Raw genomic sequence first — 14,592 nt, 5'->3', positions numbered from 1 at the left:
TATTTCCAAATGTACCTTCTGATGTAATAGGCACCTTGCCTTGAAGAGATGAGCAACTGCATCAGAGCAAATCACCTGCAGAGCTCTGCCCCATGATATTACCATCAGGCAACAAATTAATTACCCAAAAAAGAAATTAAAATCCCTCACCCAAACTTTCTTTTTCTTGGTGGGTTTTGTTGGGTAGTTTGGGCCCAGGCACTCAGGGTGATAGCTGTTTCGGCACTTGTTACACTCCAGCAATTGCTACAGGAATAGGGAAAAAAGCATTGGTACAGTCATCCTGCAAAGGGATGCTAAATTATGGACTTTTTCATTTTCTACTGGATCCCCCATTCAGGTCACGAGAAAGAAGCTGCAATGGAGCAACTAAAGAGGCCTCCTCCCCAGCACACAGAGACTCTGCTCCTGGCACGTGCCAGAGGAACCCTGGGAGCAGTGGGGGTGCTGCTGGGTCTCCCAGGGGTTTTGGGGTACCTTGGTGGCCTGGTGCTGTCTCCCACAGACGTGGCAGAACTTGCAGCGACGGCAGCACCAGTTCTCCAGCTGATCTTCCTGGGGCCGCTCGCTCTCCTCCAGGCAAAACTTGTGGAAGGGCTCACAGCAGACCTGGCAATATACAAACTGCAAGGGGGGAGAGGCAGGTTTTAGCAAAGCAGAAACTGCTCCAAGTTCCCAAATCAGCCCCCTTGTGCTCTGAACTATTTTGAATTCTGCTTTACAACTGACAGAACAAGATTTTAGGAGGGGAACTCTGCATTTCAGGTAACCTAAATACCAACTAGACACCTCACAGCCACTGGGAGTTTGGTACCTGTCAACTAAGTGCTTTGAGCATTGATAAAGGCCCATAGGCTCTTCAGGATCTCCCTCCTCACTTCCTCACTACAAAGCAACTGCACCAGAAGACAGACTTGGTGCATGAAGCAGGGACATGCAGAGCAGAGTCTCTCCCTCCATTCGCTTCACCATTACAGAGCTCTTCTAGTTTCCCTGTATCCTGTACAAGGGTGGCTGTATCAGAACAATCATCCTCAGAGCACAGACACTGCAGGCTCACAGGGGACACGGGAATTGTTTGTTCCCTTGGGGCCCCTGACTAAGAAGTGGATGGCTCCATGCTCCACAGGGCCTTCGTGGACCTCAAGTGCACTGACGTCCACATTCAGAACTCAACCCCCTTCTCCCATGTGCACTCATCAAAACCCAGGCCCTCCTAGAGCAATAGCACCCAGGTTAGCTGATCTGAAGATGCTGAGAAGGCACCTATCTAAACCTGGAAATGCATTTAACACATCTCAATCCAGCTCTTTAGGCAGCGCCAGAACCTTTCCAGTCATGTTTCTGCAACAGTTTGCAGCTCTCAGCAGGTACGGACACACCTGGAAAAGTCAAGGCTGCTTGAAACCTTTTAGCACCATTGGACAGTCTTTCTTATTTCAGGTTAAAAGAGAGCAAAGCTCCTGCTTTACATCAGATGTGAGTTTCCAAATTTAGACACACGGGGGCTTTCAAATAGACTGTTCTTCACAACTCATACACCTCCCAAAAAAGTACCGGTGAAGTTTCCAAACTGATTTTAAATATCTTGCACTTCATTATCTTGGGACAAATTCTAGCAAGGACAGATTTACAGGTATTATTTTAATTTCTTCTGGATTAAGGTCATTATAATTTTTATTTATTTGTTTTTGTAACAATACAGTGCTGTAATTAAGTCATCAACAGCCGAACACAATCTTTACCTCCACATGTCCACTGCTGGCACAGAGAAAACACACCACCCTGGGAGTAATAGGTACCGAGGTGACGATGCCTAACCCACCCATCTCCCAAACATTCTCCACTTCACAGTCCTCCTGAAAGTACAAAAGGACACATCACCATGCAGAACAAGGCAACACAACATCAGTACAAAATGCTCACACCACTGCTCAGTTCTGGGCCTGTGATTAAGACGCCTCAAACTGAAATAATTTCAACATCTTCCTCAGTCTACTTTACAGTGTATTCTGGGAGAGTAACACCTCGGCGCTGCTCCTGCCGAGAGCACTCAAAGGCATGCTAGAGCCTTCCCTCTAGGGAAAGCAAACCTAAGGAACAGGACAAGGCTTTTCACAATTGCACAAGTATTACTAGAAGTGAAATTTCAGAATAATTACACTTTATTAAAGCTCCATATTTGTATAAAACACTTATGAGATCTCACTATGATCTCCAGTATCAACACTTAATAGATGGACTGAAAAATTATTAGGAAAATATTTTATTATAATTTCAACACTGTTGTTCAAAAATGTACAGGATTTATCATTTTAAAACCCCAAATATACCCCAAACGTTGTGAATTACAAGTTACTAACATTTTCCCCAAATCTTGTTGATTCAAGTTGTGGTAAGGTTTTAAAGTTCCATCTTAATGGAATAATTCTTCATAAACCTCAAATTCTTGCTCATCCTCACACATTGACAGTTAAGGTTTTAAAGCTTTAAGTGTCTCTTCATCCAGTACTCTAATTATAAGAAAAAAAAGGCATAAGAAGCTTTTAAAAATCAACCAAGTGACTTGTCATGAGGCTCCTATTTTGCGGTTCCCTCTGAAAGGTACCAGACACACAAACTCAGCAGTTACTGCCAGCACTTTCAGGGGACTCTCGTTCCAGTGTCTGAAAGCCAGGGGACATTCAAATACTTAAAACATTTTGTCCTCTACCTTGAAATCCACTCGGATTCTGTGGACTCCATCTGTAGGTGGCTTTTGCTTGGAACTGCTGCCGTTAGTCAGAGTGCTGAGCAAGTTCAGTGTGCTGCTCTCTGGCTTGCTCAGAGGAGGGGGCTTCTCCTGGTCAAGCAAAGGAGCCTGCATTAATCCCAACTCTGGACGTTAGAACTTAACCAGCAGTTACATCCAATGCCACAAATAATTCACAGACAAACCCCCAAACCAGCACAAAATTAACGAGTGTTACAAAGCTGCAGGGAAGTGACCGTTCTACAAACCATTCCCTAAGAGCATTCCATATGCAAACACAGTCCTAATTCCACGTGCTCTACCATCACATTGTTCTTTCATTAAAGCATGGGTTGGTGTTTGGATGCAGTAGGGCAACTCTGGGTATAAACAGGCTCTACTCACTTCTCCCTCAGGTTTATGCAAGACAATTCTTTTTTTCCATGATCGAGCTATTTCTGAGACAAAGGTAGTTGTATTTTTTATGGAAAAGCTAGCCTCCACCCTCCAACACGCAAATCTTAGATAGCAAAGTAACATCTGAACTGAATCTTAGGCACAGGACACGGTTTTTGCTATCTACATACTGCCACGAGGGAAAACCTAACATCTTTAAGAACCAAATAAAAAAAATCTGCAAAGCCTTAAGCAATATGGTTCTACTTTCTAGACAGAAGTTCCAGGTGCTTGAGATTTTACTGACTGTATAAAAAACAGTATTCACCTTTTCTTTTGGTTTCTGTTTCACAGGGAAAGTTGGACGGGGAGCAATTTTTTTCTGTTTGCTTTGTTCTGTGCCTAGGAAGGGGGGGAAAAATTATGAGTATTTCAAGTAACTAACAGCCACCTGTAGAGAAGAAAAGTGAAAAAAATCAGCTGGGTAATGTGCGATGAGTTTTAGACTAGAACTTTTCCACCCTCTTCTGTGGCTGCACCTCCCCAGCTATGAGCAGTTTCTCTGAGGCAAGACTAGAAGAAGAGTTTGCTCTGCTCACAATCTGGAGCGTTGTGGGTGCAAAGCCACAGAGATCCCAGAGCTGCCTGGCTGGTGACTGTTCACACTGCTCTGCGCTACACACAATAGTGGACTATACTTTTGTAGTAAAAGATTACATCCTCCTGATTTCACATTCAGAATGGGAAGTTGCAGACTTTATAATACTGAAAATACACTTCAAGACTGCCACAACTATTCAACTCAGGAGTCCCAACCAGGATAGTCATCTTTCTCCCTGCCCTAACATACACTGTGGCTCAATAAAAAAGGAAGCCAGTTCTAAGCAAAATTTCCGAAATAATCTGCTGAGATTTCAACACACCATAAAGCATTCATCAGGTTTAAAATGCACCAGCTTTTAGCAGTATTGTTACTTAACATGACTCAAACATATTGAGGATAAATAGTCCCATTTACCTATTTCTGGCTGGGGAGTCTGCTTTTTCTTGGGCTCAGAAGTGCTAAGTTTAGGTGCTTCTTTTTTCAAAGGTCCTGAGCTTGGTGGCTGAGAAGGAGGGAGCTGGACTGGCTGGGATATCTGCTTGCCAGTCTTTCTGGTACCAGAAGCAGGGACCTGTTTGGGCTCTGACACAGGAATGGAGGAATTCCCATCCTCATGCTTCTCCTCAACAGGCTTACGGGCAGGCTCAGAGCTCTTCTTCCCAGAATTGTCTTCTCTTGGTACAACAGCCTGAGGAGTTTGTTTCTGTCCAGAGTCCAACTGGCTTTTTCCAGAATGGCTTTCTTTCTTCTCATTCGTCTTGGATTTCTTCTCTTTCTTTTTTGCAGCTAAGAAAAAGAAACACAGATAAAGCAACACAAACATAATAGTGAGACTTCAAATGATTTGCTGCTCTTTTAAAATAAGGATAGACAAATAAGACACTTTGATTCAGAACTTTGTTGTTCTGTCATGCAAAAGAAAAAACTCTACTCAAAAAATAAACTTGGCTTGCACTTCAATCCATGGTCTCTCATACCTTGGGCCCCTATTTTGCAACAAGAATAAGCAACACCCTCCTGCAGTAACACTGCATTCTGAGGTGAGAGCAGACTTTGTGAGGAAGGCAAAGCAAGCAAAAGGAAGGAAACAAACCAGTCCAGTCAGCAACAGACCAGTGCTGAGAGACACTGGCATGTGCAGTGTCTGTCAGTACTCACATCTCTCCTGCCCCTTGCACCTGCCACCAGCAGTACAGGCAGGCTGGCTCCCAGCAGAATAACCTTCATAAGCTCAGTGCAGGTAAAACAACAGCACAGAGAGCAAAACCTATGAAAAGAAAACTTCTGTCTTGTCCTATACTCAAGGCAAGTCTTTTAGCCTACCTTTAGCTTGCTTCTGGAGATAAGCTTTTGAAGGCATCCACTGTAGATTCTGACATTTCCTCATTCTAAAAAGAAAGAATAGGTCATGAAATCAGAACAAAGATGCAGACATTAAGAGGACAGTCTGTAAATACTCAACATAAAACCTGAAAATAACATTATCAATACACACATTACTTTTGTGCAGACAAAACCAAGTACTCTTGGAGTGGGACTGGATTAGGGGACCAAGCCTTCCACTAACTTTATTTAACTTTATTCCCTATTTGTCTTATGTTTGGCATAAAATGTCTTCTGTAGACTGGGCCAGGCTTTGTTTCTAGGTCCATTCCTGTAGGAGGGCTCATGGTTCTGAAAGACATCCCAAAGCTCGGGCAAAGCTACTGAGAGCAAGACTCCTTCCAGTCTGCAGAGTGTTCTCACACAGCAATTCTCACTGCAAGGCTTTATAAATAGCTCTTATACCACAACAATCTACTGGTGCCACTTTAGCTGCTGCCATTGCAGACAGTTTATCTGGTCTGGTAAAATCAATTTAATACAGCAATAAAAAAAAGAAAAAGGTTCAGTCTAAGTGATACATATAGAAAAATTACAGATGAAATCATGGAAGAGTGATATTTCTTAATAATACCCTGAGACACCTTTGATATACAAAGTGTAAACAAGCTAAGTAAACACCAGCTCTTCATGAATGCAATCTAGGAGAATAAGGTAAGTATTAATGTGCATATTGCCTTCCTTGTAAAATCCTGCATTGCCTAAAAAAAGGCCTCAATCTTCCACTGAACAATCCTCAGTACTCCACCACTTCCATCAGACTGAGGAGAATAAACTAGAAATTAACTCCAGAGAAAGAGCTCATAACTACTGCACCTTGAATTGTGGTCTTGACTCTCATAAAGCCTCTTGCTTTGATCAAGCCTCAGACCAGGTCAAGCTCAGTCCAAGCCCATGACCCAGGATAAATCTGCTGTTCCTGGCCCAGAGTGTGGGTACACTTATCCCACCGACAGCAAGGACAAGCTCAAACAGTTTCACAGACACACTTACTTGCAGCACTGCTTCTTTATATTGCGCCCACCAAACTTGGGTTTGTCTAGACAGTTAGTGCAGACACCACAGTCCTCTGGAACCTGACAGCCTGAACACTGCCCGCAGCGCCGGGAGCGCCGGCCCTTCTTCACCGGAGGCTCTTGCTGGGTCTTGTTTCTGGTGACCGGTTTAATGGGCTTGATAGGTGGAGCAAGAGGTTCAGCCTCTTCTGAGCCAGCTATCGATGACTTATCTACCAAAAGAACATTTCTAATGTCAATTTTCTGATGGCAAAGAATGTTTTAGGAGTGTCTAATTTAGCCCATGAAGCCTAAGTCCATCTGCAGAGCCACACAGACACACGTGATTGCATGTCTACACGTGTGGACAAAAGCACATGCACACGTGCCCCCCAGCAGAACACAGGTCTGGTGCAGAACACACTCATTTAACAAAATTCCTAATAGCTTAAAGGATTAACCCTGTTTGAGTGGCACTGTAATGGAGAGTCAGAGCTCTTTAACATACTTTCCCTTGTTAATCACTTCAAGTCCTAATTTTAAGCAGCCAACAGAAGCTGATGTTGTATGGACCCAGAGAGGAAACTCACCATCATTCCCCATGGAAGACAGTATCTTCTCCCGCTCTTCCCACGGTAAGGCACTCAGAGTGGGCATGTCATCAGGAAACACTGCTCGCTTGCGGCCCAGTGCAACAGCTGCTCTCCTGCACACGTGTTTTATTCGTGGTCCTCGGACTGACGTTTCTGATGAATCACTCTCTTGCCCCTAGATTTTAGAACATGAGAGCAGATAACATTCCTAAGAAAATTATCAAAATGAGGCTGAGAAACATGCAATAGAAACTTCCAAGCAAATTATATCTTAGCATGCAGTTTGTAAGAACCAGGATAAAAACAGACTCGGCCTTCTAAGCCTCAGTTATCCAACAAAGGATAAATGGAAGAGAACGAGAGTTTTGACTCTACTGGAATTACAAGGTAAGTCTCCATCCACTACTGGAAAGCCAACTTGTTCATGAAGCCATATTATCAAGGCACTGACATTAAAAAATTAAGAGTCCACTAGAATTGGAGCAGCGCTTGGTGCTGACAGATCCAGCAGAAGCCTCAGTGAATGAAGCTGTTTGAGAGTTTTGTAGCTGCTGAAGTTTCAGATGAGGGGCTTGGGTTCATTGAGGTGCTACACAAATGGAGCATTTTTAGTGCAATTTTCCATGTTTCGGTAAGATTCTGGAATATCTCCCACTGAAAAAAACTGTCCCAAATAAGCAACAGTGAGAATCTGGACTTCTGCTACACCAGGCGAGTCACAGAAATGCATGGGCATCTTCATTTCAGAGACAAACAGCTGAAGGCTTCTCCATTTGAAATATGTACTAGTGATTTTCAACACCAGTGCTGTTGCAAAAACTTTAAATAAAAAGTATTCCCAGAAAACATATTTCACCTCCCTTTCTGGCAGGTAAAGAGGTCTGCAGAAAAGGGTGGTTTTGGGGTGGGGAAGAGGGAAAAGAGGAAAGTGGTAGGAAGCAGTTCCCCAAATCAGATGCAAAATTCCAGTGGATCTTCCTCCCTCCTAGAAGTGAGAGATCACTGCATAAAATTAAAAAACAGAAAGATCAAGAAACAACTTCCCTTCAGAAGCCACCTTTACACTCAAGGAGGACCCCCAAGAAACCACAAGGCCAAGACAGACACTGCATTTTGCTGGAACCGCACTTCTCAGAGCAAGTACTACTCTACATAATTGCTTTGCTTAGATTTATTCACAGAAACCTAATAAGCAGCTATGCTGTACTGGTCTCCAAAATGCATGCAGCTCCTCTCTGAGCTGACTACACAGCAGCTCCCCCTTCCCCTCAGCTTCTGCCCAGGGCTCCTTGTTTTCGGGTCGTTTGCCATCTGTTGCACTAACAGCTGCTTAGCTCACCACATTAATTCTTCACGCTCAGTATACAAAAGCTACTTGTGACTTTCAGGACAAGTTCAAAGTAAGATGCACTCTAGCACAACACCCAACTTGGAAAAAGGAATACCTGTGCTTTTGGCTGATCTGCTTGTTTGAGGGACTTGCTCTTCTCAATCTTGTACAGCTGGGCTTTTGCCTTTTTCAGAAGACTGGCTACCCTCTTGTCAGTCATTGGCAGTTTGTCTGCTTGAGCCAACATAGAACTGATGGAGGAAGCAGAATGTTTAACAGTGCTTGATGAAGGAGCAGAAAGACGCAGAGCTTTTTCCTTCTCCAAAGACGGCACAGTGGGGCTGAGGTCCAGGTCTGATTTGTCCAGCCCACCTCTACCTTTCTTGGATGTTTTGGTTTTGACAGCTGTTGTATCTGCAAGAGCAGCAGTGGAAGCATCTGCCGTGGGATCTACTGCTGTAGACTTCTTTCGCCCAGCAGTTTTTTTGGCAGACGATGATGCTGCAGCGTCTTCGCTGACCTTTTCTTTGGGCGTTTTACCTACAGGAAACAAAGCACCGCTACTCTGTATTTCTGACCCTTTCCTCCTTTTCTCTTTCCTTGATTCCCGTTTGTTCTCCTTTTCTCTCTCTCTGTCTTTCTCTCTGCTCTTGTCCTTCTCCAGGCCTTTGTCAGCATCTTTATCTTTGGAGAGTTCTTCTGCTGCCCTGTCCTTGTTTTTGCCTCTCTCTGTCTGGGGACTTGATGTGAACCAGGGGAAGAGAGGAGTTGGGCTACCAGATGAGAAAGGCTCTGCTGGAGCGCTCGTCTGCTTCCTTGGTCTCTGGCTTCTTTCTGCTGATTCCCCAGACTGCGATAGGGAATGGGAGGGAAAAGTAAAAGTTGAATTTAAGGCACTAGTGGCAAGAGAACTAACTGAAATACTAGTCAGTGAGGAAGAGACAGAAGACTGTGGGGTGAGAGTTGCCAGGTCAGAGGTACTAAGCCTTCCGCTCCTCGTCCTCATGGAGTGCGAAGGAGATCTGGGTTCTGATCGGATGGGGCTGAACGCTTTCCTCTTCCGTCGCCGAGAGGACGTGCCCGTGGCAGAGGTCCCTGTAGTGGAGCGACTCACTGACGAGGGCAAAGTTACAGACTCGAAGATCCGGGAGTGGGCCTCACTTGGTGTGAATCGTGGCGCTCGCAGCAGAGGACTTCTCTTATGCATATCAAACCTAGCTCCAGAGTGAAGTGAAAAGAGACGAGTGGGACCTGTGGCACCTGGCGTTGAGAAGCCAGATGCAAAGCCAACATCCTCCGGCGTTAGCGGCGGGGGTCTGAAGTTATCAAATATCGGTTTGCGAATAAGACCCTCTTTGGCATACTTTGCTGATGAGAAGTACTGTGGCTCTGACCTGGAATGTTTCAGGGATGTCCACCTAAACGTTGGCTCTCGCAGAATTGACTTTCGTTTCTCTTGCATTGGCGCAGCAGAAGTAGGAAGAAAGGGTGAGGCTAACGGTATGGTTGGAGGCATTAGCCACGGGGTATGGTCTGAGATGCTTGAAGCAGGCTGCAGTGGTGGGGGGGGAGTGAGCAAAGGGGGAGGAGGAGAGGAGGAGGACTGCTGCTGTGGCATGCTTGGTAAGGCTGACAGCTTTTTTGTGGTCCTCTGGCCAAAACTTCTTTCTGTTATTGAAAACCTTCTATTTCTCCTATCATCATTATCATTTTCAGGGGACTGAGAAACAGGCAGGGAAGTGTGAACTTCCGGAGTGTTGCTTCGCTCCTCAGAAAGCATCTGCATCTCCTCAGAAGCCTGTGAGTCTGTAGATGTATCCACACTGGGGCTGCTGGACCGTGAGGAATCTGAAGACATCTGAGATGAATGCTGAGAAGCGGCGCTGGACTTTTCACTGGAGCCACAAGATGTAGTGCTGAACCTGCTGTTTGGTGTGGATTCTAGTCTGGATATTTTAATAGGAGGATCATAGTCTTCATCCTCAATAAACCGTTTGGGTGTTTTGATAATCCGTGAAGAGATTGCACTCACAACCGGCATGATGAACTGTCGAATATTTTTGAGCTGGGTTCTCCCCTTCCTCCCCTGCAGTTTGGCTGCTTCTTTCTCAATCTTTTTTTGTGCTCCCTTTTTAGCTCTCTGCAAGAGTTGCTTAGCAATTGCAGCATCTGTCCTTTTGGTGGAAGGTATAATCCTAACAGGTTTAATCCTGCGTGGACTCTGTCTGACAGCAGCCTTCTCTTCCTTCGTGAGAGGTGGCGTGCCATCCTTTTCTTTGCGAATCCTCTGGGGCTTCTCCAGCTGTGAGTTTATGACTAAAGCTGAGGAAGTCTTTAAACGTTCAGAGGATGGTGGCCTGCCTCTCCTGCGCACAATCTGAACGCTCTTCCTCCCAATCTGAAGTTTTGCCCCAGGCTTAAATTTAGATTTCAGTGGGGAAAGCTTACTAGTTCTTAATTTCTTGATTTTAGTTGCTTGCTGAAATGTAGTGGATGGTGATCTTTTGATTTTTTTCAGACTCTCTTTTTCGTCTTTGCTGCCCTTCTGAATGTCCGATGTGTCCTTCTCCTGTGACAATTTGAACTTCACACTTGTAAGTGTTGGAGGTCTTCCTCGTCTTTTTTCCCCACTCTTTGACTCCTTCTTCTTTACTTTCTCCATGGATGTGGTTTCAGACTTGCTGGAAGGGGAACACACTGATGAAGAGTCTGACAGTACAGTTGAACTTCGGTCAGAACTGCTCCGGGGCCTCCCGCGAGGTTTCCGTGGACTAGATTTAACTGAGATGGAAGTAGAGAATGCAGGGAACATTAAATTTCTCCAAGTGTGGGACAAGCATTACCCAGGTCCCACAAGTATTTACTCAGTTGTCAGTCATACTCCCCATACTTTTCAGGTAATCAACAAATAAAAACACTACATGTAGAGAGTACCTTCCCAACAAACCTCTTCTCCGACATAAAGTATCACATAGATAACTTGCTTAAAAATGCAAGCTAGTCTTTTCCTAACAATTACATATGCAATTGCACAAGCCCAGTACCAACCCAATGCTGGGAGGGAGCAATAATTCTCAAGGGCACATGCTACCTTTCAAACACATGAATTTTATATATTTTTTTGAAGCAGACCACAGCCAGTTGAAAGAAAAAAAAATCCTTCTTTTTGAGTGCCATCCACTGCACTGCTAAAGGAGAGGTCAAGAGAGCAAGAACAACCTACACGAGACTGATACAAGACAATTTATTAAAAACTGGTTTTAGCTTTGAAGCATAGTTAACACTCAGCACTGACCTGGAGCCATCAAGCACAAGACTTGATTACCCACTGTGAGCAATGCATTTCACTGCACCCTCACCAAGCCCAGCTATTTCAGTTCAGGATCTTCCCTTGCACTAGCAAGGAGCTCCACCACAGTCTGCTGTTGAAGCCAAGCAGAGCAGATGATTATGGTGGAAGAGCAGAGTGCTCTGGTGAGCACATTTAATCGACAACAGAGAGAGTAAAGAGTCTACTGAAAGATACTGGAACAGTCAAACCAGTTTTAGACCCTTACTCTTTAAATAGCTGCCTCTCCAGAACACTGACATGAGGTTTCAAATACTGGTTTCATTAGTATGATTCTTTTACTCAAAGTTTCCCTCTTCCTTTACAGATCAGACAGAGAATCCAAAACTAACTGCATCAAATCTAAGGACTGGTGTGGCTTTTATGGTGGATGAGATTTGGTGGAACAAACAGGAGAGGCAGAGCAAAACCATCACAAAAGAAAACAAAGTCAACACCCAACCCTGCAACTTAAACTTACCTGTGGGGGACCTGGTGGGACTTCGTACTTTGACTTCTTCATCTGAACCAAAACCTAAAAACTGCTCATCCTGCAATGAGAAAGCAGATGGAAGTTTGAGGACATGGATATTAATGTTGAAATGAACTCCACTGTGATCAAAACACAAAAAGGATTCTAGAGGATTTTCCTTCCCCAGAACAGAAAAGAAATAAAATGATGCCAGAAGACATTGCTTTTGCCTGGCACACCTTGCATCACACAGAACCCCTGAAGGCCATTCCCGGAAAGGGAGAAGCTACTGCTTCTGAACGTGAGTCCCGCAGCACTGCAAGCAGAGTAACAGCAGCTGCGGGAGTGCCCAGCGCCCGCTCCCGGCGCTGCCCGCTGTCAGCGCTGCCCGCTCCCGGCGCTGCCCGCACTGCCCGCTCCCGGCGCTCCCCGCTCCGCCCGCTCCCGGCACTGCCCGCTGTCAGCACTGCCCGCACTGCCCACTCCCACCGCTGCCCGCTGTCAGCACTGCCCGCTCCCGGCGCTGCCCGCACTGCCCGCTCCCTGCACTGCCCGCTCCCGGCGCTGCCCGCTGTCAGCACTGCCCGCACTGCCCACTCCCACCGCTGCCCGCTCCCCGCACTGCCCGCTTCCCGCATTGCCCGCTGTCAGCACTGCCCGCACTGCCCGCTGTCAGCATTGCCCGCACTGCCCGCTCCCCGCACTGCCCGCTCCCGGCACTGCCCGTTCCCCGCTGCCCGCTCCCGGCGCTGCGGATCAACGCCCACACGACACGCCCGCTGCCTCCGGAGCACGTGGCTGCAGCAGGATGTAAACACCGCCGTGTGCTGCAGCACAGCCTGCCTGCGCTGGGCACCCAAGGGGTCCCAGCTCTGACAAAGCGAGGAGCTGTCAGCGGAGACACATGTGGGCTGAAACCCAGAGAGCGCATAGAGAAATAGCACATACCTAAGAACAGCCAGGTTTAGAAACACTAAGGGATCAGCTGCACACCCTGTGCGATTTCCTGACTTGCACCGGCCTCCAAGTTCCTGTGGCTGCTACAGATCTCTTCTTTGTTTTGTTATTCTGGGTCCTAAAGCCATTATTATTTTATCTCTGGCTACTAAATCAGTACTTGCCATATTTTTTGACAATCACCTGTTAATCCACGATTACAACTTGCACTATTTACAAACTGTGTTCTGTTATCTTTTCCAATGGGATACATTAATCTGGCTTTTGGCCCAATAGCCTGAGAATAACCATTTTTCCATTTCTTACTAAGCAGCCACTAGAAGCATCTACAGCAAAAGGCTCCTTCCACAAAATGATCACTTTAGCTTCATTTACAACACAAGTAGTATGACCAATATGTCACCTGTGTTTGGTGACATTCCTGAGCGTACTGGTGACTTCAGAATGGTCACTACCACGACCTGAGAAGGCAACCCTGTGACCTGTCAGAAGAGATGAAGAAAGCCACCACATATCACTCAGCATTTGCCAGGCTAAGCCATTCACTTGGCTATCACATGCCAAAATGCAGCTTTGAGGCAAACTAGGCAGGAACAGCCTCGCTCCAGATTTTCAGAAGTGTCATGACAGATGGAGAATGATTAAAAATCATAAAGATCTTGAACATGGCCTCATTTACCTGAAAAAGAATAATGCAATGCAAAAAAGGCCACTTGGGATTATAAATTAAAGGATGAGGGAAAGTTTGCCTCATGCCAGACACGAAGACTAACCAAGTAGGCATGAGATGATCTCTCTGTGGGCAGAAAAGCTTCCACATATGTTTCCCATTCAAACATTACACTATCCCAACTGGGTTCAACCTCAGAGTAGTGCACAGATGAAGAATGAAGTAACCCAGCTACTAAAGAACAGAGAAGCTGCAGGCAAATGTCTATCACAATGCTCTTGAGCAACATTACTTTTCAAAGAATTTCCAGTTGAAGATCTGAGAGGAAAATCTACCTTCAAAGGAGAAATGACGCTTCAGGCACTAACTGATGTTCTGATCTCTGTCTGAGGAATAACAGTGTAAACCATACCACCCACTATGGATGTGTGAAGTTGCATGGGGCTCTCACCAGCACTAAACCAGCAATGCTGCCGCTCCAATCAGCGCCTGAAAAAGTTTATTTTACAACAGAGTCACCTGACCAATGCTGTACTTCCCATTCCCCATCCTGGGTTTGGCCCTAGTTAGACAGCACCTCACTTTTCTTGGAAAGGGATAAGCTATTTTTAGAAGCTCATTCAGATGCCTGCTTAGGAACTGCAGCACAACATCTACCAGACTCCTCTGCTTTCAGCAGAGTAAACACCCTTGGAGGTTGGCAGGTAGTAACCCCGAGACAAACACCAGGTGCTGGGAGCAGAGCAGAGTCCGCTGGGAGTTCAGGAAGATGCTTCCCAAGCCATTACTTGTGATGCAACTTCAATAATAAACAGCTGAGCACTTGACTGTTATGCACCAGCTCCAAAGAGGGGACATTCATCCTTCCACTGTTTAATTCAACACAAGCTTTAACCAGAAGCAAGGCACACACTTTACTGGTGCTTCACCTGGGAGCAGCACGACCTACAGAAAAGTCTTGAGATCACAGAATGGCTCTTGGCCTGGTCACCTCCACATGACAGCCCCCAAACTACACTGCTGCAGCTGTGCCCTCATGCATCACCCATAGCAATACAACAGCGATTAGGGCTGCAGCTTCCAGAGTCCATTTTTTTTTAGAATTAGAAAGAATATATTGCTCTTCATGGGCT

The 14,592-nt window shown here is 45.7% G+C and overlaps 1 protein-coding gene across 2 annotated transcripts in view; it reads right to left on the bottom strand.

Moving 5' to 3' along the window:
- Window positions 1-14,592, bottom strand: part of KMT2A (lysine methyltransferase 2A) — a 39,995-nt gene that overhangs the window by 20,778 nt on the left and 4,625 nt on the right. Inside the window, exons 2-12 of one of the 2 annotated variants that reach the window (XM_033081521.1) lie at window positions 11,842-11,911; window positions 8,148-10,813; window positions 6,700-6,877; window positions 6,108-6,342; window positions 5,055-5,119; window positions 4,146-4,517; window positions 3,456-3,529; window positions 2,714-2,842; window positions 1,746-1,859; window positions 478-624; window positions 151-246 (exon numbers count right to left, since the gene is read on the bottom strand). In XM_033081521.1, coding sequence (XP_032937412.1) covers window positions 151-246; window positions 478-624; window positions 1,746-1,859; window positions 2,714-2,842; window positions 3,456-3,529; window positions 4,146-4,517; window positions 5,055-5,119; window positions 6,108-6,342; window positions 6,700-6,877; window positions 8,148-10,813; window positions 11,842-11,911 — 4,146 coding nt within the window. Of the gene's footprint in view, window positions 1-150; window positions 247-477; window positions 625-1,745; window positions 1,860-2,713; window positions 2,843-3,455; window positions 3,530-4,145; window positions 4,518-5,054; window positions 5,120-6,107; window positions 6,343-6,699; window positions 6,878-8,147; window positions 10,814-11,841; window positions 11,912-14,592 lie in introns of those variants that run through there. The other variant, XM_033081522.2, reaches the window with a different exon arrangement.

The sequence above is a fragment of the Catharus ustulatus genome, chromosome 28 (genome assembly GCF_009819885.2).
Source record: "Catharus ustulatus isolate bCatUst1 chromosome 28, bCatUst1.pri.v2, whole genome shotgun sequence".
Taxonomy (NCBI): domain Eukaryota; kingdom Metazoa; phylum Chordata; class Aves; order Passeriformes; family Turdidae; genus Catharus; species Catharus ustulatus.
The sequence above is the reverse complement of the archived record's forward strand: the minus strand, read 5'-3'. Positions and strand labels throughout refer to the sequence as shown.